This window comes from Daldinia decipiens (assembly GCF_022478715.1).
Source record: "Daldinia decipiens strain CBS 113046 unplaced genomic scaffold F4813scaffold_24, whole genome shotgun sequence".
NCBI classification, from domain to species: Eukaryota; Fungi; Ascomycota; class Sordariomycetes; order Xylariales; family Hypoxylaceae; genus Daldinia; species Daldinia decipiens.
In genome coordinates, this window is record NW_026054567.1 from 333,477 (window position 1) to 357,579 (window position 24,103).

Below are 24,103 nucleotides of genomic sequence, written 5' to 3' on the forward strand. Positions count from 1 at the left end.
CATCAGGGGGCTAACGGCTTTCACCGTCTTGACCACCTGGTCTAGCACTTAAAAGGCTTCCAGAACGCATTCGAAGTTTGAGATTACACTGGGGAATGACTGCGATCGACGAACACTGGTTTACCTTAAAGTTATGAAGCGGATGAATTAGACAACCATAGTTAACAACACTCCTTTTGCCTAGAAATAGTCTAAATACCAACGTCCTGATACATATGCTACTCTTAGTTCTATGAAGCCGTATCTAGAGAAGCATCATATACCCTAGGTTAGTACTATAGGTATATCGAGAGCTTAATACATGTTTCTGTATTCAAAGATAAATCGAAAAAGAATAAAGAGTTATTAATAGATCGAAAAAAGGGTGTAAGAAATAGGGGCAAAAGGGGGTGACTCCACTTCCGGCTAGTAATACATAAGTTACTAGGTTAGCATAGTTTGGCTATAGGGACACATGATATATCCTATACAATATTAGATACTCGTAGAAGCTTGTATAGACTCTTGGAATATTCCGTAGAGTGGTTTTATAATGGCTACGTTGTGCTGTATAGAACATATATTGGTATACTAGTAATACATAGCTTCCCCCTTTACTGCCAAGTCTCGACAGAGGTATATAGAAAAGGGAACCGTAGAGGACTCGTATTCAGGGGTAACCTGCCTACTTACTTAGCCTACCCATGACATACTATGCTACCTCATACCTTTCAATCGTTCTAACCTAGCTATCTCTAGAGTGTCCACACAAGATGAAAGGAGAGTAATGCACAGAAATACTATTACGGATCCATCTCTAATTTCCTAACCTATGATACAAGGAACCGCATCACACATGGCTCTAGGCCAACCCATATGCCGCCGTCAAACGCCAAAAAGAATCGGACAAGCGGAATCACCAGACGTTCCGTATAGAACGACAATCTCATATTCGCAAGTACGAAACCATTCATATCCCACCTCCCGCCACATTTAAACTGCGCTGTAGCCTCCGCGACTCCCGCTTCCCTGCACGGTGTTAAGCACCCTCCTAGTCCAGTCCTTAAGTAGGTACGGAATATCGCGGATAGTGTCGCCATGCGGGATGAGGTCCCAGCCTCGAGCCCCGTAGCGATTGTAGTTGAGCCACGAACCAAAGACGAGATAAGCCGCGGTTCCAAGGAAGACGCTAAATAGTGTGATTAGCATGTTATATAACTTAACATATCCGGTGCTCCGGATACAATAGGAGCAAACACTTACATGATAACCAGCCACGTAAAGAAACCCCAGTGCGAACTTGGGCTTTCACCCGAGTCATCGTTGTCCCTATTCTCGCAAGCATATTTAGATAACCAGGTCAGCCGTAGGACATCGATATTCCCGTCCTCGCTTAGCGGTTCGTAGCTGTTGAATTTCAGACTCGGGTCGTTCTCAAGGCCGAGTTGAACCTCTTTAGGTGGCTCGTCATCACCACCACCGTCGCCATTGCCATTGTTGTCTCCGCCATCTCCGTCGCCGTTCTCAGCTCGAAATAGGAGCGGGTTTACCCGAGCCATAGCCGGGTCGGGGCTAGGTTCATATTTGTCGTCGGTAGGATCGTATTCGCCTTCGGTCCCGTTGCGATCTTTATCGCAGAGAAATTCTATGATGGCTCTCTGCCATCGTTTTCCTCCGCTGTCTGTCCTGTCCATGCCGCCCTTCATCACTAGGAGCACACCCTCCTTCTTCGAGTCTGAATTTGAATCCGAGGTCTTGAGCCGTGTCACCTCATGATCCAAACTACCCCCGCCATGGTCTCTTAATTCGCCGGCGATCGGTATAGCTTTGTCGATATGGTCGTCTACGCGTTTGATGGCGCATACTCGAGTTCCATTAGGACATTCTTCGCCCTTCTTCGCACCTTTCTTCTTGCCAAGGGATCGACAAATATCTACGGTATATGTCATATTATGAACTTTGCCGTCTAGGATGCGACTCGTCATGATGGAGTGCGGGCCTCCGAGAGCCTTAAGGTTGAAGATTTGCTTATCAGCAACGACAGATTCGCAGTTGAGCATTGCGACTGTTGGTAGAGGAGCTGCTAATAAGGATAGAAGTAGCACGGCATCTGCCGCATGTATCGTGGGGACTTTCATGGCGTAGGAACACTTCGCTAACGCGATCGGGCCTGTCGGTGTCGTCAGGAAGTCGAACTGCGTAGGTTGAGGATGCAGGATGCAGGATGCAAAGGGATATTCGAGACTGTACTTAATAGAATAGTTGGAGGTTTATGAATAAGTTAGATGAATAGGATGTGGTTGAAGCCTCGAAGTTTAAGTTTTCGGGGGATTGATTCAAGATGCGCGTGTTGTGTTAGATGTCACGATGTGACGATATGACAAAAACAATAAAAAGTGACGAAGGAAAGGTTCAGAATAACGGTAGTTAAAAATAAGAAATCTACCCAAGTATCAGATGAGCTTTAATGAAAAGGAAGAAGGAACCTAAGATGGTCAAGTCCTTTTTTTTTTTTGCGATAGATCTCGCATGCACAGATGCACAGATGCCCAGATGCCCAGATGCCTCGATGCTGGTGAGCTAAAGTAAAGTAGCGTGCACTTGGCTGAGCGGTACTTGAAGCTTGTTGGGTTTTCGGCTGCTCTTCTTTACGGCTCATGGCTCATCGTCATAGGCCTGCAGGGGTTACAACTTAAAAGTACTAACGCTTACGTAAACAAGGTACCTGCACTTGCATCATAGTATTCACGTGACATCCCTTCCTGTGACCCTTAAGGTTTGTTCTAGTAATACTCGGAAAGTAGTTGCACAATGCCGAAACAGACCTGAGGACTCGAATGGATATTAAAGATGAATACGAATTCTGATTCTGCGCTTCTTATCTAAAGGATCCCTTCCATCCAACATGTTTTGTTGTTCGTGATCCCGTAGCAAACTAGCGAAATGGGTATAATAGAAATAAACCTGACCCGCCTGGTCCCGAGGGGATACCTCGATAATGCTACGGCTTTGTAGCCCTGTACACCCCCATTGCTCCTATAAACGCCATATAAGTCGCACGTATAAACGATACCCCATCTGATGCTACCCCGGGCCCGTCTGTTTGTACAATTCCAATACGAACGTAGCTGTGGCCACAACGTTTCTGTTATGTATTTCAGCCACCGTCCCTTACTACATCATTCCGTTCATCCCATTCATCCCATTCATCCCATTTTGCATACCACCTTGCACCCCATTCGACATCCCGTTTGGCATCCCGTTTGGCATCCCGTTATGCATGCCATTCTGCATGTTTTGAGCCATCTGTTGCCGCCGCTGAGCAATATCACGCTGTAACGACTCCTGGGCCTTCCTCAAGCAGTTCTGTTTGAACTGATCGTGAATGTCGGGAGGCACGTTCTGGGGGCCACCAAACCGTTCCGCAAATTGTGTGATGTTCGCGCGGTAGAGCTGCTGCTGCCTCTGCCGTATTTGCACCGCAAAAGGGTTGGGTCCATTTCCTGGGTGCTGACCTTGTTGTTGTTGCTGTTGCTGCTGCTGTTGCTGCTGCTGCTGCTGCTGCTGCTGCTGCTGCTGTTGTTGCATGTGCTGCTGCATCTGTTGCATGGCAGCTATCTGAGCGGGATTCATACCGTTGCCAGCGTTCATAAAATTCTGATTACCCATTTGCTGGTTGGGCATTTGTCCTTGCATTTGCGGGTGCTGTTGCTGCTGCTGCATATTGCTCATCTGTTGCTGGTATCGTTGAAGCTGTGCCTGCTGAGTAGCAGTTAGCATATTGGGATTTTGCATGTTCATGTTCATCATCTGCTGGCGCATAAATTGATTCTGTAACATTTGGTTATGCATTTGTGGATTCTGCCCGTTCATCATCCCATTCTGCATAGCTTGAAGCTGTTGCTGTTGAGCAATCCGTTGACGCTGCTGCTGCGCTATCTGAGCCACCATCATCTGGTTAGGTATAGGCTGGCCCATATTCTGATTGCCCATGAGCATTTGGCCCATATGCGAGTTTTGGGCCATCATGCCCGGGGGTGGGCTGGCTTGGCTCATCCGGGGCGTGGGCATCGGTCGATTAATCGGGGTACCGTGCGACATCTGTGGTGTCGCGCTCGGCATACGAGGCGTGTTCGAGGGATGACTTTGCTGACTACCCCTTGCAGACATGCTAACAGCCATGGGCGCGGACATCGGCCCGTGGCTCTGCACAACAGAGGACGGCCTTTGAGGACTGGCACCCATACCGGAATTAGTCTGTTGCATCGGCACGTTTCCAACCATAGGACTCGACATATTTTGCGGCGTGTTCTGGCGAACGACCGGAGATGAGACAGGCGCTTGTGAGACCTGCTGCGGGAACCTGTGAGGAGCCTGAGCCGACATGACACCGTTAGCAAGCCCGTTTTGTACTGGGTGCCCGTGAGACGACTGCGGTATTTGGTTTATTTGCGCGTTCGGGGGCGATTGTGCAGCCTGTGCCTGTGCCTGTGCTTGAGCCTGTGCTTGAACTTGAGCCTGGGCCTGCTGGGCTTGGGCCTGCTGCTGGGCTATAGCACGCCGCTGTGCTTCCTGTTGCTGCTGCTGCTGCTGCTGTCGTATCTGCGCTTGCCGCTGAGCTTCTTCGCGGCGTGATTTTTCTTGTTCGGCTTGCTGCCGTTGTAGTAATGCGGCCTGTTCCTGCTTCTGGATTTGAAGCTTGCGCTCATTTTCTGCCTGCTGAATCTTCTCCTGCTCTTTCTTCGCCTTATGCGCACTCTTAATATCAGCAAGTACCTTGAATCTCTCAAATCGAGGCTCAAAAGTAGCTGCACCGGATTGGCCGTCACCATCAGCACCATCAGCACCAGTCTGAGCACCGCCAGTATTAGCGGAGCGGCGCTCATCGTATGTAAGCATATATTTCTCTTGCTCTGCAGCCAAGGCCTCGTCGGCGGCCCTTTCAGCTACAGTCCGTTTCCGAGCCTTTGGCTCAGGCGGAGGCTCGGAGTGTTTCGGATCAGCCATGTGCTTAAGCAGAAGTATGACGGCATCTTCTCTATTTTTGGGCACTTCTAAGTTTAGCGGAGCCGAGGTCGCAAGTAGGATCTGTGCTTCAGCGGCGTATATATTGCTCCCGTCCAATTCCATCTTTTCTCTCTTCGCTTTCTTCGCCGGCGGTGGCATGTTCGCTGCAGTTGGAGTTGGAGGCACAGCAGATATCGGGGTGGGCGGTATGACATTAGAATCCCCACCGGCCTTCGCATCACCAGATCCACGTGGCGTACAGGCCTTGATCATCAAGTCCATGTGTAAACTTTGCGGGGTTGGATGAAGGACGACCGTAAAGATCTTAACTTCTGCCTGGGCCTTAGCTTTCTGCCCATCAGTAGGAGCAGGTGGAGCCGGCATGTTCTCCTTATCGTTTAAGTCATCATGCGCGGGCTTTACGTCGCCTTCTTGGAACCCATTTTCAGCGCTGTCCTTGGGAAATGGGACATAGGGAGAGGGAGTTATATAAGGGTTATAGTTATGAATCGAGGAGGGTTTCTCTGAGGTAGATTTGGAGGCTGGACGCGCAACATCCTTAACTTGCGCGGCAGTCTTGTGATCATGTACTTGTACGATTAGGCAACCTTCGTAAAAAGCAACACCGGCTTCGTTGAGATCCTGTAACATGTCGTGTGGTACTGTTCGGTTTCTGACGTGATCTAGAAAGGCCCTCATTGGAGATTTGTATGGGAAAACGCTATCTTGCATATCGAATCGAAAATGATTAGGATGTAGATGTACGATCAGCGATGGGGGGTGCCCGGAATATTTCTTTAGAATATAGGCATCGGTAACAACTATAAGTAACAGTCAGTATCAAGTGCGAATATTGAATAAAACTATGGATAACTGCTATAGAGTACGCACCATCTGGACGCGGCTCGAACGATCTATGTAACGACGTGTCGGGAGCCAATGTAGCTGACCTCAGGGATACATTATTCCTCTGATTTCGTCCCTGAACCTGACTAGATGTATCGCGTCTCGAACGGGCTACGCCGGGTCGATGGGTAGTCCCGTTAGTACCGTTCGTCGAGGATGAATTCGATGTATGTTGTTGTTGCTGCTGTTTAGCGACGGCGGATGGAGGGCGCTTAGCAGTCATATTTGGAGACGGGGAAGATTGTAATGAAGATACGCCATTTGTCTGGATACCCGGCGGCGGTGGACGTTTGATCTTGGGGGTCGGCGGTGGAGGGACAACGGCGGCGACGACTGGAGCCATAGTTGATGTAGAGCTCCGCGCACTACGAAGCGACCAAATGACGCTCAATCAGTAGCGGCCAGGGACTAAGAGTATGACTAAGTTCTCTTTTACTATGGACATTGATCGCGACGTAGTTTCGACGTGTAGGTTTTCCTTAACAATTTGAGATGCGCGCGCGACGAGTAGGAAGATAATTGACAAAATGCCGCTCATCTAATCGAATTATGAATTACATCGAATAATACTCCAGCAATACGCGACGATGGATATACGATGCATCCGGGAAGAATCCCGATAATACAAGGACGAGATTGTTGTTGAATGCTTTGTGTGGGGTTGAACGTATGTTAGTAACGGAAAGAAGTTGGAACTTCGACTCTGGCATAAATCGCTAATTTGAATTGAGCCTCATCAGCCGCATTGGTGACTTTCAAGGTTTAGTTAAAAAGTACAAGTGGTTCCACCTTAGCCTTCATGTGGCAGGTGTTTTTCAGCCTCACGTGATTACATGTAGTGATACCACCTAAATCTACCCGATACCAGCATAAAACACAGACAAGAAATACATTTAACTACGCGATGCAATACTAGGCACTAAGTCCAGTAAAGTCCGGCAGCCCCAAAACATATTTATTACTTATATCCCAACTGAAGCGCAACCAACCCATGGATATAGAAGCGGTAAATCATGTATCTACCATGGCGTAACCTAGCGTCAATATTCCATCAAGAAATCGTATAAAACCACCAGTTCATGCATGCTGCTCGTGTCACCATTTGTAGAGTGATATCTTACAAGATATCATCACTCTTTACCTTGCACCCGCCGCGCCCAATCGTCACCAACCCTTAGACTATCCACCACTACCACTCCTCTTCCTCGTCCTACTCGTTCCTCCCGCTGCCACCATAGGTCATTCTTCTTTTCTGTCTCCTTCTCCGGTTTTTCGGCCTCCGACTCGCTATCTGCGAGCCCGCCATGGCCATCTTCGGCTCCGACGACAAGAATAACGTCGTACTTGAGCCAGGTCTGTAATTGGGTAATTACACCTCCGTTGTCTCCGGCTAGAGATTCCTGAAGATATATTACCTCGGGTTGTAGGTGACGAAGGATATGAACATGACCGTTAGGGGATGTAAACGGCAAGATCATTGCTTCCTTTTCTACCAAGGCCAAGGCCTGTGAATACACCAATTGAAAGGGCGTGTTAGCCGTATTAGAGCTTAAACTAGATATTAAGTCAGCAAGTCCATATTGAGCGCTAATCTTAGAGGTATATCTACGCACATTGGGCTCTTTTCCTCCTCCCCTGGGGTTTGACTCTGCTCATTCGCAATATTCGAGAATGATGAACTCAAAGATGCCGGAGGAAGGTTACTGGCCGACGCTTCAAGGACGGAATCCTTGAGGCCAGGTGAATAGATCAAGACAAATAGCTTAATTTTAGAAAAATCAGTGTTGCGAGGTATGTGGGAGAGGATAGACTAAGAGCAAGTTAGCAACTAAGTACGCAGATACCAAAACAAGGCGACATCATACAGCATGCTCGTGGAAGCCTTCCGCATCAAGATCGTCTGTATTCGTATTTGCCGAGACCACGATCGCGACCGTTTTCCGGCGCCTAGTTGAGTCTCTAGGCTGAGGCGGGGCCGGCTTTTCCTTTCGAGCTTCGGCTTCCTCCGACCACGTCTCGTGGTCGGCATATGCGTCCTTATCATCATCTCGCATAGCAGCCAAGGCGCTACCAACGGCCGCGCCAACTCCCGCCACTCCTGCTGCAACGGTCTTGCTTGCGCTGGAGAAGAACTGATGTGGGCTTGGTGTACGGCGCGAGCCCCATCCGGCAGAAACGCCGCTTGCTTCTGGATGTATTTCTCCCACGCCATAGCCTACATCATCAGGCCGGATAGAAGGACGCGACGTCGCGCCATACGGGGGGTTCTCGCCATAATCGGCATTTTCGTAGTCGAGATCGGTCGGCTCAAGATCACTCTCCTCGCCTTCGCGTTCGTTACTCCGTTGGCTCCATGCCCAAGCAGCGACACCAACGGTCGCGACGGTAAGGGTAATAACAATAGGAACCCAGTGGCCCCAGGCACCCCTGCGGCGGGATCTCGAAGAATCGTACGACGACGACATTTATTCAAATAAGATCATCGCAAGATCGTGGCCAGCATACCACGCGCGAAGCGGTGGAGTAAGCAAAGGTATAATGCGAACCACGACGCAAGAAATCTGAACGCGATCCGAGAAACCTTAGTCGCAGTGGCGTAGATCACCTAGTTATAGGTAAAATGCTAAAGTAAGTTCGATAACGGATGATTTGAATGGAAGTGACAAAAGGTTAAAGTTGGAAGTGTTGCGGGATGCAGCTCTCGAAAAATAGCGGGCTGGGAAGCAGTAACACCTAAGCCTAATAGGAACGAACAGAGGAACGAACAGGGGTTGGGGCTACGTGTAAAGAGCGCCTTCTGTAACAATAACAGCTAAACGCAGCGGTGGCAACGATAGTATGTAGGTAGTACCTAAGGTATGTGTGTTTAGCAGTATACCCAATTTCTTAGGTAGTAGCAAGTAGTATCTAACCTAGGTAGATACCTGGTAGGTAGATAGGTAGCTTGTAAATATTCCGTAGCAAAAGAAAATAGGGTCAACTCTTGCAACTCTTCGATGTTACAGTTCTTTAAAGCAAAACTGCCCGATTACCAAGTGGACGGAGGTGGCTGGTTGTACATAGCTTCTTCTGAGCTGCTGACCCCCTGCAAGAAATTCATTGGTACCTCGGAGCACGGCTAGGTTTGCTGTTTTTATTGGTTGGAGGGGGAACGCTTCACCTAGAGCTTCCATAAACGGTTCTGAACGGTCTGCGGTACCTATAATTGGACACAGACCGATAACTGCGGATAGTGGATGTTTAGGTAAGGTAGGTACCTATCGATTAGGTACTTCGATACATGCCACATGCCACATGCCACATGCAGATAAGAGCTATCACTATGCATTTTCAATATTGAATATTTATCGTGAGTGACTAAAAGTTCCAATTATTGATGAGAAGCACATATCCTCTATCACTCTTCATCGAAGTCTAATCAAGCTCTCTTCCTTCGAGCTCAACCAATGTAAATCAATACCGATCAAATATGAAATTATTTCGAAATTATCTACAGGACTAACACTTTATTAGACTACCACATCTCATCCGAGGTCCTTACCTAGGTAGTTATCATCAACCCCTCCAACAGGCCTCGGTCTCGGCTGGGCTGCTCGAAATGCCCCACGCCGTCTCTATGCCTGCCACGGGCCTTCAGGCCCTCATCCTTTGCGGCCCGGGGTCCTCATTTCCGACCTTTACATCAAATCCGGATGAGAACCCCAAAGCCTTATTACCCATTGCTAATAGGCCTATGGTCTGGTACCCCATTGATTTCTGCTACCGCACGGGAATCACAAGTAAGCAAAGCATCTTCATGTCGTTTATAACTACATAGCGCAATGTAGAGGTTTTATATTATACTCTCTCACTACCGCAATAATGGTTGTTCTGTCATAACCATTAACTAACACGGCTCAGACATTACTCTTGTTTGCCCCCCTTCTGCCGCCGACGCTATTACCACGGCGCTAAACACAAATCCCTTCCTCACAGGTTTACCTCACCCGCGCCCGGACCTTGTAGCACCCAGTGGGCTTGACCAGAACACAGGCACTGCAGAGATACTGCGACTCCCTGAGATTCGAGAGCTTATTACCTCTGACTTCGTCGTCTTGCCATGTGATTTGGTATGTGAGCTAGGCGGCGATAAGCTTTTGCAAGCATGGATGGTCAAAGCAGCAAGTCTTCCGGATCTCCTTAGTGACGGCGAGCCACCGTACTGCAATGGCGGCTTAGGCGTATGGTACGAAACGAAGACGGCCAACCCTATCAAAGGCGAAGAAACAGATTTCATCGTAACAGCACCGATAACCGCACCCATGGTACCTACATCCAATGATTCGTTACTGCCGCATCTCTCGTACTTGACCTATGCTATGCCCAAGGATTCTCTGAACGATCTTGTGGATCAGAAGAAGAGCTTTCCGATACGCCATGGATTACTACGCAGTCATCCCAAAATCAGAATGCTAACCACGCATCGGGACGCGCATATTTATATTCTACCCAAGTGGATTTTAGACTTCATTGAAGAAAACGAGCGGCTAGAGACACTTGGCGAAGACGTCATCGGCTGGTGGGCAAAAGCAAATTGGGAGACAGGGCTATTCGGGAAGCTAGGGATGAAAAAAGTCATCGAGGGCCACACCGAGGAGCCGGACATAGATAGGTCGCCACGTGGTAATGAATCCGCGGCAGACGCCAGCCTGGTCGATTCCCCGTGGAGAGCACGCGAATTCCATGAGACGTCTCCTCATACAGACTTCCGGAACAAACAGCATGACGGACTACTAGCCAAGCCGAAGAAACCTGTCGTTCCCCCAATTCTAGCGTATATACACCCTGCTCATGCCGATGCCCCACTACTCCGTCGGGTAGATACAGCACAGCTTCTCCTTGCCGTATCGCTGCAGCTGGCAAAACTTCCTCCCGTCGAGGAAACCGGCCCCGAGGCGGCGTCGGCATTTGCCCATTCTAGAAAGGTAGCATACCCTGAGGGTGTCAAGCCGCAGACGACCATAACCAGGCAGGATTGCTTGATTGCCGAAAATGTAATGGTGGAAGAGAAGACGTCAATTAAAGAGAGCGTCATTGGAGCGAACTGTCAGATTAAGGAAGGTGCCAAGCTGTTCCAATGTCTGCTTATGGATGGTGTGGTGGTGGGTAAAGGCTGCAAACTGACTCGCTGCATCCTAGGCAAGAGGAGCGAAGTTGGGGAGGGTTCAACACTCACGGATTGTGAGGTGCAAGAGAACTTGTTGGTAGAACCTAGAAGTATGTTTCAATCCTTCCAATCCCGGTTTCCACAAGGCGGTGTAGTATTAACTAACATCATCACAGCTGAGGATAAGGACAGCAAACTCATGAGCTCCTCGGGGATGGAGGCGAGCGAGCAGGAGATGCAGGAGGCATTAGACGATATTGATGAAAGTGACAGGGATAGTGCCGTGTTATGATAGGCAAATTAAGGAATAACCGCGATCCAGGCTACCGGTAGCCAATGCGATGGGCAATGAAGTGTGCAGGAATATCCCGGATACATAAGCTCCAGCTTACCATCACCCCATCTAGCCAATTACAGTCAGTTGGTATGTGCCATAAGGAAATCCATCACAACTATTTCCCTAATAAAGGTTGTGACAAGGCATTAGATGTGCCCGCTAGCCTTAATATGTTAGTGTGGTAAGAAAATGAATGAAGCTTTCCTTAAAAAAAAAAAAGACATTGCAGGTTTGTCATAACTTCGGGCCTTGTTGGAGTTGTTTTTGTCTGGATCCCCATGGATGGTGGCAAGGCTTCAACCCGGCATTCACATGCTGGGTCGAAATTTGAGTTGTCATATTCGGGTTTGCCTACATCGTCCTTTCTCGACCCCAAACCGAGCGATTATGCGATGGTACCCTAGCGAGAACATCCAAACCTTTCTCAGCTTCAATAAAAATAAGTGATTCTCAGATCTCACTTAGAGAAATTAGCATAAGAGCTACCAGAGTATATCCGAGGCTGCCGTCAAAACTAGGTACCCTTATTTGTTGGGACTAATTAACTTGAGGCTTACACGAGGGGGTCATTCCGCCTACGATGCCGCACCGTTGTCAGCATGATACCGATCGAGGCGCAGGTTATTCCAAGAAGGTATCATATTGCTGCGCTCTAGCGATATTTCATTAGCACCGTCGGCAAATATGTCGCACGACGTCGTATAAAATGAAGTACCTAGTAGGTTATCTTGGAATCCAACAGGATCTTGCTTTACCACGTATGTGCAACGAAGCACTGCATATAACCCCTACGTAACCATAAGACGGTCTTCCGACGACGTCTCTTAACGATTGTGGTAAATGGTAAATAGAGCTAAGGGCGCCTAACCTTACAAGTATAGAGGCAGACAGATAACGCTGCAAACCTTTGCTGCTGACGCTTGAGTAGCAAACATGCCAATTCCTCTTCGGGGAAGTTTTAAGCATAAATTCCTCATTGCGGTATCCGGCTTATATCCATCCAGCTGGCGTGCCATCTCTAAGCTTTCGACGGGAGGAAAAAGAAAGGTTCACTCGCCGATCACAGTGGATCCCCAACATGGCTGAATACACTACCTAGTGTACTATTTCTCTCGAAGCTTGGCATTCAAGTGCTCAAGACCTGTCATAAATCATCCTGGAGTAACAAGTACGGAAGAAGCATAGGCACCGCAATATAAGATCCGGTACCTAGGTCATATGTTAGCAGGCATATGTACACAGTCTGGGAATCCCGTATTGACTCTGCATCACGAAACTCCGGGGGTAATTAGCTGCATATGATGGGCTGTCTTCCAATATTAACAGTTACTTGAGGCGGTTAACTACCAAAATATTGCATATGCACGAGAGATTGTAGCTTTATTAATTTTGCTTCCAGATAGACTTACTTATATTCGCAAATTTGGCAACTTGCATATAGCAGCCCCTGTTCTTCAGTAAGCTACGGAATGCATTACCGCCACCTTGCGGATATAAGCCAGTGGCACTGCTACTATCGATCGTTCAAATATTGTATATCCTAGGTTTACATATGTACATGACCTATCAGCTAAACTAATCCAATTCTAACTAGTGAAGTTTCTTCTTATGTAATCTTCAGCAGAGGTTTCGAGGCCTTGTCGATTACTGTGGGTTGAATCGTCGGTTGAAGAGTCGAGATGCATAATAGAAGCACAGAAGTCTCTTTTAAATCCGCCTGGGCAAGCTATCTAACGAAAGCCCCAGGGATAATCATTTTCACATACTTCAAATTCAACTTGAACAGATTGTCAACAAATAGGGGCATACAGACAGATGAGTAGCCTCTAAACGCGGATATGGTACAATCGTAGTGTTGTTTTACATAAGATACAAATTATATCTTGATGTGGTTTGAGTCTCCTTCGTTTCTCGTCAATAGCGTAGATGTAAATGACTATCACCCAAACACCGCAATAACGTACGTAGGCACCTAACTGCACCATATATATATTAGGACAAAACTGAGATATAACTGTTTATTAAGTTTGTTAGGTAAGACTAACCAGAAGCTCTTCAGCGTCCCCATTCTTTCGGGTGGAGTGGGCATTGCCCTTCGCTCCCAGACGCCCGGCTTTCTTGAATTACAAAGTCTCCATCTTTGGAATCCACGTTCCTCTTCTAGTTTTCACAGTTCGGGTACCGATCACACTTCACCTCTTCTTCCTTCAATACACAATTATTATCGCAGTTGTAATACTTAATAATTAATGTACACATGGTGCCTTAACAAAGCTATCGGCTTGTGTTGGGTCTTCGTAGGTAAGGGGCGGTCAGTGGTTGTAAGAAAGTGTAAGTGGTGTCGTATTTCTAGTCGCTTTGACTTCTAAGGGGATATAGATTCGAATTATGGTTTGATATCCAGGTGGGCAGAGAGGTCACGCCGAGTAAGCTATTGTAGATAGACGTCAAGGTGTAATATTCGAAATTTGCCCTCTTGGTCGACTACTATGAGTTGGTTATCGACTTATATACCCACCCGAACTCCATCTTGTATTTCTCATTGCGTGAGGACAATATATTTGTATTATCTGTATCCCACCAACTCCGAATCTTACACGGCTAGAAAGCCACAATGTTGCTCATAATTATTTGCTATCATTTCTGGCCACACTGATAGGGCTCTGAAAGTAGTGTCTACGATATGATTCGTCAGATTAAGTCTTGTTGTACTCGTGGTTGCTGCTTGTCATCGTTCCCTGGAGTAGTGTTGATGTGCGACTACAACGACGTTGTTCTATTATTATATAAAGTAGGAGAGATTAGCGATTCAATTTAGTCAGATAGGACAGGCTAGGTGCATAGAGATAATACTATGTACTTGACTTATGGTTCAATCGCCGACCGTTTTATTCGTCGATCCAAATGGGAGATATTGCATACTTGGTGGCGCGGATAAGGTGACCGTGGCCCATCAAAGGATAGGGTAACACGAGTTACTGAAATTTAACTATATTCTCTGTTGCTTTAACTGATAACTGGTATATTCAGGTTGCTAAATCTTTGATTCATGTCATGTACCAACAACACGGGTTTCGGGGTCGTCAGGGTTCAAAACTGGGTGCGATGCTAAGTGAAGACGAACCAACCAGACCGCTGCCGCTCTATCTACGCTCGAGGACACAGCTGGATACCCTGGGATACCCGCAATTAGCGGCCTTTATGCTGGAAATGTTTGCTTGACTTGGTGTTGAGCTTGTATGTAGCTTGTATGTGAAACACGTGGGAACCCGGCTGGTAATAAGGCGTAGTTGAAGGTTGCTGTCGAATGAAGAATATACTCGGTCCCGATGTATATCGGCATTAAGAATTAATTACCTGGACAGAACCGCGCGGTCACGCTTGCAAACCCACTGTCTTAACAAGTCTACCTAAACCATTAGGTCTATATAGGTAGACTAAGTATATGTTGTAAGTATACGTGGTAATGGTGACAGGGGTAAACTTGAACTGGCAACGATCGCGATCTAGGGAGAAGTAATTGGCAAGTGATTCTATAATTTTCAGGTAAGAATAAAGGTGTGTACTGTAAATGGACGAGATCTACCGTCGCCGACCTGACACCGCTGAAAGGGCCTTTTCTGGAGATAGAAATACCTAGAACAACTGTCGAGACTGTCTGAGCTTGAGCCATTTGCAATCGTGAGTAAGCGAATGGGTGTGGTGTGGCAAGCCACAAGCACGAGGATGTAAAGATGGAAATCAGAAATTCGATCTGTCGTAAATCCGACAACACCATGCAGTTAAGATTCAAGCATGTATGTAGGCCTACCCCCCGGCACGCCCCGGCACGGTGCCAGGAAGATGTAAACCAACCTGCCAAAGACACGTCCCAGTTACAAAACATTATGAGCACTTTTTTTTTTTTTTTTTTTCAAGACTGGGTGGGCCGTGTGCCGTATTGTACTGTGAGGTATGCTGCATAGAAAACCGATCTGCTAATCAAACCCCTGATGAGGCTTGCTGGCACTGTCAATTCGTTTTCTCGTTCACCAAATAAGATACTCAGCCGAGAGCCGAGGACAGGTCGGCTCGATAGGTGGTATCGGCATTGTTACCGTATCGTCAGTATTAACCCTCATCCTCTTTGAGACATCTACTGAGACAGGTATGTGGCTTAAACCCGACAGCGTCCTTTGCGGTGTTGAAGGACAACGCAGCCAGAAAATTCAGATCCACTACTTCAAGGTCGATATTAGGATAAATTATGCTCAGCTATGAGTCTTATGACTAGGTACCTACCTAACCTAATGTATGTACGGAATATAAACGTAACTTTACTCTGCTTTATGTAAATCCGGAGGGGTTTTCCGACCAGGGTCTTATCCGGGATCCCGCTTTACTTCTAACAGCAAAGCTATGTACAATACCATACGCAGATCAATGGTGGAGCTTGTATGTACATACACTACGGTAAAGTGATCTCCGGGGTAAGCCTCGTATGCACGTAGGGCCGTAGTAGGGCAGGCTGACAGGGTCCGACAGGCCAGACTTAAGATGCTGACGGGCTATCTACCAGCATGGGCAGCACGGGATCCCAGGATCCTCCAAAAGATTGATTGCTTGATCTACCTATTGGGCATCTAGGGGATTTGGACGAGAGAGTCTAATAAGAGATTATCAACATTGAACATTGACCCAATAGGATGAACAATCGCGTGTTTCCAGACTGTACGAACTAACCGTCTAAACCCGAGTCTTAGGTGTTACCTTTAAACATGACCTGCTAGATTGAGAGTGGACTGGCGATAGCGCGCTTATTGGTATAATTAATCGCGACTAACCTAGCCGCTTAATGGGGAGATAGGCGGGTTGTCTGTCGCGGATTGATATCTACATACAGTCAACGATATCCATCATTTCTATCATGCGCTTTGATGACAATCGCATTCTTTGAGACATCCATCTTCAGGAACGAGCCTGTTCCTGCTTTAAGCCGAGCAAGTTTCCTGCCCCTGCGTGGTGCCCCCTGCGTATGGGCCCCCCTGTTCAAGGCTCGCAGGGCAGCGTCGTTAGATAGCCACGGCGCAGCTAGCCATCAGCAAGACTTTTGATTCAATGACACCACCTACTGCTTGACATTTCGAAAGCACGCCTAGAACAGAGAGAACCCCGATCATCGCCAGGAACGCAGAGTTGAGTAGTTAGCTGAATCAGGAACAGGGAGCGCCAAGATCCCTTTAATGGTCCGAATAGGAATACAGATATGTACTTGAATGTCGAAATGGTGGATTTTATCGTACATCTGAACACCTTCCCTTCGCCAATACTAGCGAAATCTAACGGTCTAATGTCGCGAATTGCCAAGTTATTCTTTCTTGGCTAACTACCTGAGAGCGTTGAGTAATCACTAGTAGACAGCTAGCAAAGTAGAGCCTCATTATCTCCGGGTGTTGTCGTTGACATCATCATCTTAGATAGCTCCGCTGTCGTTATCGTTGCCGGTTAACGCTTGAACACATCCTCGACCCAGGCAATGTCTGGTGTCTATTGCTTAATGGTCGTTAGTCGACCAAAGACGCCATGTCTCTGAATCAACCGGTTGTCTTAGCATGGAGAACCTTGGTGAAAAGCACAATGCGGGGCTGTATGGCCCATTCCTGAATTTCCATTCCATGTTGTAAAGACAACTCTACAGTCAAGTGCTGGTGGTGGGCGGGCTAGGGGAAAAAGGAAGAGCCTCAAAGGAACTACTATGGTATCTATTCGGCCTATCTGCCATCCAATCGTAGTCTATGTGCCACTTCGAGCCATGCCCATGCGAAATTGATAAGTTCTGGGACTTTTATGACTTCAATGCGCAATCTGGATAGCGTCACTTGACCGCTTTGGGTGATTGCTACGCTGCTGGTTTTTATGTTTGCCGCTCATTGTGCTGCATTTATTTTTTTTTCTAAAATTACTTCATAAGGGGAGCTAACCGAGGACTAAGATCCAAACAAATTGGCTAACAGGTCATGCGTGTTGGTTGCCATTTTCCCAGGATTCGATGTTACAAGCTTGACCCAAGGACTTGGGCCCTAATGTAAAAGGGTCGACTTGTCAACCCAACCGAGAGGGGCGTTACAATAAATGCGAGCAATTACAAGCAATTATTAAGATGGGTCCATCTTCAGGTTAAGGCAGTGGCTTGAAGACAACGACGTACTATGTTGTCTATCCTTTCCCCATGTACTGGCGTTTTAGACAGACGCCTCTCTGCCACTACGCGTTTCCATTCCTGTCTTCCATAGTTTCTTGCCATACCCTGGCGGGGAGATGTCTAAGTATATTGGCCGAGCTATCCTAACTTAGTATTTGCTTTACAACCTAGTGTTCATCTAAAGGGATACATCTCTCTAATTGTAACACCAACCTTTGTCACTCCTATAACTAGTTATCTATCCCCTCATTCCTCGACCAGTCCCTAGAGCTTTTCATAGCTTTTTATCCATTACGTCCGTCAACGAGTTTAAGTGTCGATATCGTTTCTCTCTGCTTAAACGTAATCACTTTTGGATCACGACCCTTACTCACGAGTATTTTTCAGATAGCTATAACGATGGATATGCACCACATGGGCATGAAGGTGGGCTTCGGTGACGAGTTCCACCTTGAAGGCCAGACAATCTCTTGCGGTTCGTCGACCGGTAGTTTCTCTTCAGCATCAACTTCGAGTTCTCTGCCCGAACCGTTCACGCCAACTTCAGGTCGATCAACTCCTGGAATTCGCTCTCTCTCGATGGACCATGATGCTGTTGCTTATCCAACTCCTACTGGATATGATTTAACTCCGCCGTCATCTGCTTTTGGCGGTTATTTCCCACCAGGCGCCAAAGCAGACATCCATCGATATATGGAGTATAGCAATGCCTCGCCAAGTCCTAGTCGAAAGTCCAGTATGCAGTCGCAGTCTATAGATTTTGACTACGCCTCGAGTCTCTCTGCCTCGTACCCCTCGCTATCGGTTCAAGAGCATGGCCTTGAACACCACAGTTCTCAGTCTATGGGGCACTACTCTTTTGGAGAATATGCGACACCACCGCAATTTCCCGTATCCACGAACGCCTACCACTTGGACAATTCCGCATGCGATGCCTCGTCAATGTGGGCATGGACCGGGCACAGTCCCGTATCTTTTTTTGCAAGAGAACATCCCTCGGCGTCTCCTTCGCCTTCCCAGCCTCTTTCCGCACGAGAACGAAACGCCTTGACGCCGTCGTACCTTGCCAGCCATGGGAAAAGGAGAGTTAGCGTGGACAAGGTGCAGCAAAAGACTTCAGCACTACAAAAAGCGCAAGACCGACATGGCGTCAGAATAGAAAGAATCGCAGCCGCCACTTTTAAGTGTAACTATCCGAACTGCCCGAAAGGACCCTTCAAGAGACAAGAACATCTGAAGAGACACAAGAACACGTAAGAAACTAGTTCTACCCATTCGCAAACCAGGAATATATAGCTAACAAGCCAACTAGTAAACATGCCGATGACATCCAGGCTATTACAATATACTGTCCGTTCTGTGACAAGCCGTTCAATCGCAGGGACAACTATAGGCAACACCTCAGACTTCACACCCGCAGAAAAAGCCCAACCCGCCGCACCGAATACTTCCCTGAGGCTCAGGCTCTGCTAGATGAGGAGATAAGCAAGACCAAGCAACGAAGCCAGCTAAAGAAAAAGACCGGCGTATTAAAAAATGAGGATTATTAAACTTGGAAAGTGATACCCACGAATATGCATTTAGTTACTAATATACATATACAATATGGAATTCTTTGGCAACACGGCAGCAAATTGGTGAGCAGGCTTTCAGGTCAAACGCAAGGCTGATTGTTTAGCCCGGAAAAGGAGTACGGCGTCAACGTGTGGTGTTTAATATTTCTCATATTGTTCTGCATCATCTGGGGCGTTAAGAGAAGACAGAGCTTTTAGGAAACCGTCCTTGGGGCTTGACATTGTCTTTTTGTTTGTTTGTATTCATTAGAATACGACACCACGGATTTGCAGTATTTTCTTTACTCGTTATAACTTTGTACACTATTGGTTTTTGTCACTCCCTAGGACAAATTTCCGGGAAAAAAGCTAGCATAGTATATCCATTTCATTTGGAGCTTGGGTTATTGTCTCTCTGCTCTCTCATCTTCCGACTTGCAGGTCATAGGTACTAGAAATCGAGTTTCTCGAAGAAAATATTTCTAGCAGACATGCTTGTACAAAATTGAACTTCTTACCCCTGCAAAAGATTAATATGACAAGTACACCAGTAAATAGGTATGTTTCACCTTGAAGAGCGTAGATGCGCGTGTCTGAATATGGCCGAGACATATAACGGCGATGCTCGGAATAAGCTCCGAATTGCCAATAACTGTTCAATTAAATCGATATGATTAGGTACTTTTCAAGATGAACAATGCCTCGGGTGTAATATCATCCAATTTCGAATTCCCTAATATCACTAATATCTACCTCCTAATACATATAATCTTCTATTCTCATTGCTATGTAAATAACATGCTAGCATACTTGATAGGACTTCCATACCAGACATCTAGGGAGGGTAAACACAGGCTCAATCTGAATCGATTATGCGAAGTAACTACATGCCTATGATGCGCATGAGAAACTAGTCACGTAGTGATTGACCAACTATACGATTGGCCACGGGGGGGCATGAGGGAACACTTTGCCACTACCAACTGCATGGTATGGGATATATTTAAAGTCGAGGGTAGTACCAGACCAGACCCTGCTGCCAGACACCGACCAACATGCGTCTGCATCAGTCCACTTCAGCGATCGCCGACTTGTTACATTCTCCAGATGAGGCGTCAAAAAGTGTCCATGCACGTCACGTCAGTCGGGCATACTGACATAAACGACTCAGGCTGTATTGAATCAATAAAAAGCTGATGAAGAACTGCCTGCTCTTCAACAGTTATGTATAGATGGAAATATGGCTAGCACTGGTGTCTTCCCAGGTAAAACACCGGAGATGAGCTTCTCCGCGAGGAGGGTGAGCGGAACATGTCAGCCACGGGCCGATCTTATGAGGATCACTCCGAGTGAAAGCAGGGACTTATTTACCCTTTTGAGATTACAGCCTCGCAGCAGAACGATGCGCTAGGAGGACCACGGGACAAAAGAAAGGGGACCAAGTACTGTGCGTACATAGCTGGCCATTTTGGTTTTTGGAGCGTACATGGGCCCACCCTTGGATGGAAGTGATATTGAGGTACTAATCAGGACCACGTTGCTCTGCAGTAGCTTACCCAGCTAGATGGGTAATAATGAAGGTAAATGTTTGGGCATCTACGATGCAGCCAACCATATGCCCATACTTGGCTGTGCTTTATCCTCGAGAGGTGATTCTCAGATAAGTTGGAACGAGGCAGTGGGTGAGTTGGAGCTTGACCCGGACCTCTGGTTCGACCACAGCATTAGTAACTCCATAAGGCTCTAATATTCTAAGATTATCAGATTCCTAGATACCATAGGTACGTCGAAAAAACACGAAACGGCCACCAACGGCTTCTGTTCAAAGACCCCAACAGATAAAAATAAAGATCAGTTTCATCACCGCTATGGATTACGTGTAGACGCAGCTTCTAGCTAATTGCGGACTTTGCTAAAATTATAGGCTTGTTATTCTTGCTTAGTCTTTCATATCTGGACAATACAGCCACTGTACGTCTCTTCGTAAAACGTCTAGCCTCCGAGCAACAGGTTAATCGAAGATCCAAACACCGAGTACGTACGGCCTTGGCTATGAAGGTACTAAGATGGAAGTACGATGACTACATGTAGTGTACAACGTCAATGCTCCGCTGCCCAACAACACCCCTCTCCGTTAGCAAACTTTTCCATACGCAGATTAGTTCGGAACCGAGGATACGTTACCATCAGATTGTTTGGAATTGCGGTCACTTCTATTCATATCTATCACTCGGCCCATTTGTCAGTACTATTATTCGGATTGGAAGCATTCCGTTTCTCGTATTCCTAGGCAATCTTGGTCTTGGTTCCTCTCTTATTTAGCTATTACCAAAGGACTGTATGGTGGCTAACTACTGTAGTACAACTGACTCACAAGCTACGTAACTCTTAGTGTTCAATTATCCAACTAATCTTTATAGTTGACACATGCAATTCATGTATTATGACCGTCACTACAACCAAAATCGGGACCTGACAACTACGCTACACAAATCAGCCCAGCCCAAGTGCTATTACCAATGTACATATAGATGGATAGCGAGGATAAAGACGGGAGTAAGTATGTGCCACCATCCACTACCGAATATCCCCGGACCCATATTGCTTTCTCTGAAACATCGAGGATATGCCTTAGACATAAGGTACCCCACGGGTTATGGCGCTAAGGAGATAAATGTCGTTGCGCACATTATGCTGGATATTGGCGTTGGTACATCGCCGGGATTTGCTACGAAAAACTACGTAAGTTGTTAACTGGGCCCGGGTGGAGTGGTAGGATGAGATATGATTATCCTATTAGCACAGTTTTATCATCCGAACAAATGATAAATTGATAGTTATAACACCGTAGCGCTTGAAGTTACATATAGATGCAGGTTAACGTCTCCACATGATAGGTGTTGCACATGGGAATCTTAGAAATGATATTCCTAGTAGAAAAGGAGGTGCAAGAAACGACTTTGATTAGCTTGCCGCTGGGGTATCACGACAAGTACCATAAATTTAGCAATAACATTGATAATGACTTGCGTCTACCCAGCTGTGTCATGGCCACAAGAGTGGCAGCATTAAATCTCACCTAATACAAGGCTACATCGCGTACCATAGTAATACAAAACATAGGACGCGTAGGAATTATACTCATCTAGAATCATGAAGTCACCACATACCTTTGTTAAGAATACGCAGGCTATACGCTACCTATTCCATTCCATTACCATCAGAGGTCACGCCTCGACGGGCCGAGACTCGGGATATGAATTAAAAAACAACTTAGCTTTAACGGTGAGGACATGCGCATCATCAAAAACAATGACATAATCCACATCGTGTATATTATTGTGGCACGTCGTACTAAAACGCGTCCCCCAGGAGGTCTCGGATTCTAGCACTATGGACGTTGGAGGGTCTCAAGAATATGTGTCACATAATAAATTAATTCCGAATTCTAGTCTATCAATCCAAAGAGCAATATCACGCTGACTGGGGAACCATGTATATTTGGCAGAAATATATCTAGGACTTTATAGTCAATACATAGATGGGTTGTAACTAGGCAGAACTTGGACTGATAACTTGCGTGCCTACAAGTGCGCAGGTAAGTAGATAATTCAAGGTCACAGACTGCATTAGATATAGTCAACTAGAATGAAAGACATGCTAGACTTATTCATCCCTAATGCCTCCCGGAATTGTTGATAAGATTTACTAAACCGTTAAGGAATTTCCTATGATAATCTGACATTACGACTTGGATTAAATGCATAACGCCGCCCCTAAGCTAGTTATATAGGAAGAGCAACAGTTTCAAGGGGTACATAAGTCCCTATTTTGATCAAGTCTATACCGAGTAACGATGTGAATGAAGGGAGTTGCCTGCCAATATTTTAATAAACAATAAACTTGTAATCTTGGGCAAAGTCTTAATACCAGTAGTATGAAACTGCAATGATTTATGGTTGTCTATACTTTACGCATAAATGTGATTGCCTTCCGATTCTTATTCGAATATATTCCGCGGAGAAAACATTGATCGACTGACTGAAAGTCTTAGATAAAGTGAGACGCCAAGTATGTCACCTCATTCGAGATGTCTTCTAGTGAGACAGAACTAGCGGTACCTACATAAACTCAAGTGAATTCTCCATTAAAGCCTATCGTTATCTTAGCCCTGACGAAGTCTGATATACTTAAGATATCTAGGTACTCATGCGGATAGAGGTGTTTCGCGACAGCTTAATATCAACTTGCCAACATACTCGATGCTAGTTTCAGGAGATCGAGACCCGCAACTATATTAGGTATAGTTTCTATCAAGGTTGCTAACTAGTAGAATATAAGAGAAAACCACGCCTCGGAATCGAATTGAATAAAAATTGAATTAGTTGCCCCCAATGTTATAGTCTTATAGACTGCAATAATATCGTTAATCTAGGTAACATTGTAGTATTTACGCCGTTTTTGTTTTTAGTATACCGTAAAAATCAAATCATTGTTATAGCTAATGTGTTGTAATAAGGGTATATAGTTAGGTTAGGTACTTAAGCAGGTATAATAGGAGGAAAGGAGGCTCTCTTAGCCACCTATTTATTCCATAGTAATTAGGATTAACTATTGTTTTCTTAACTTAGCTACAAGGAAAATTCGAACTCGAGTCTTTACATCAGTCTCCCTCTTTCAGTCCTTCTTGTGATTCTTAATCTCATCTTATCTGAATATTGACAAATGACTATGAATTCGAAGTTGAAATCTTTATGTCTGCAAATCCGAGCAACGGATAGAAGATAAACTTGTAGAGATACCTGCCGAAAAGGTCCATCGTCCATGTTATCCGCCAATCAGAGCAAGCCACTCTTAATTCAATACAGATCCGTACATGTACTTAGATCAACTAACAGGTACCTAAGGCAAGTACCTATCAGTACCTAAGATACCCACTTAAGAGGGGCTTATCTTATCGATATTATTTGCTTCACCTCGTCGACTCATAAGGA

The 24,103-nt window shown here is 46.2% G+C and overlaps 5 protein-coding genes across 5 annotated transcripts; 2 read left to right on the forward strand and 3 right to left on the reverse strand.

Moving 5' to 3' along the window:
- Window positions 1–535: 535 nt before the first annotated feature.
- F4813DRAFT_364798 (autophagy-related protein 27) lies at window positions 536–2,659 on the reverse strand. The gene is made up of 2 exons (XM_049243853.1): window positions 1,243–2,659; window positions 536–1,168 (listed from the first exon to the last, which is right to left on the reverse strand). The coding sequence occupies exons 1-2, from the start codon at window positions 2,115–2,117 to the stop codon at window positions 973–975; spliced, it is 1,071 nt and encodes a 356-aa protein (XP_049098220.1). The 5' UTR covers window positions 2,118–2,659; the 3' UTR covers window positions 536–972.
- A 149-nt stretch (window positions 2,660–2,808) lies between these two features.
- Window positions 2,809–6,340, reverse strand: F4813DRAFT_139895 (Spt20 family-domain-containing protein). The gene is made up of 2 exons (XM_049238826.1): window positions 5,878–6,340; window positions 2,809–5,807 (listed from the first exon to the last, which is right to left on the reverse strand). The coding sequence occupies exons 1-2, from the start codon at window positions 6,233–6,235 to the stop codon at window positions 3,154–3,156; spliced, it is 3,012 nt and encodes a 1,003-aa protein (XP_049098221.1). The 5' UTR covers window positions 6,236–6,340; the 3' UTR covers window positions 2,809–3,153.
- Window positions 6,341–6,593: 253 nt separating this feature from the next.
- Window positions 6,594–8,950, reverse strand: F4813DRAFT_364802 (uncharacterized protein). The gene is made up of 3 exons (XM_049243854.1): window positions 7,758–8,950; window positions 7,506–7,702; window positions 6,594–7,446 (listed from the first exon to the last, which is right to left on the reverse strand). The coding sequence occupies exons 1-3, from the start codon at window positions 8,355–8,357 to the stop codon at window positions 7,023–7,025; spliced, it is 1,221 nt and encodes a 406-aa protein (XP_049098222.1). The 5' UTR covers window positions 8,358–8,950; the 3' UTR covers window positions 6,594–7,022.
- Window positions 8,951–9,490: 540 nt separating this feature from the next.
- Window positions 9,491–11,974, forward strand: F4813DRAFT_397680 (nucleotide-diphospho-sugar transferase; the record flags this gene model as incomplete). Its single annotated transcript, XM_049247963.1, has 3 exons — window positions 9,491–9,671; window positions 9,793–11,148; window positions 11,215–11,974. 3 exons carry the CDS (start codon window positions 9,491–9,493, stop codon window positions 11,328–11,330), a joined length of 1,653 nt encoding a protein of 550 aa, XP_049098223.1. The 3' UTR covers window positions 11,331–11,974.
- A 5,356-nt stretch (window positions 11,975–17,330) lies between these two features.
- Window positions 17,331–19,319, forward strand: F4813DRAFT_140095 (uncharacterized protein). Its single transcript, XM_049238827.1, has 2 exons — window positions 17,331–18,809; window positions 18,869–19,319. Exons 1-2 carry the CDS (start codon window positions 17,956–17,958, stop codon window positions 19,104–19,106), a joined length of 1,092 nt encoding a protein of 363 aa, XP_049098224.1. The 5' UTR covers window positions 17,331–17,955; the 3' UTR covers window positions 19,107–19,319.
- The last annotated feature ends 4,784 nt before the right edge of the window (window positions 19,320–24,103 follow it).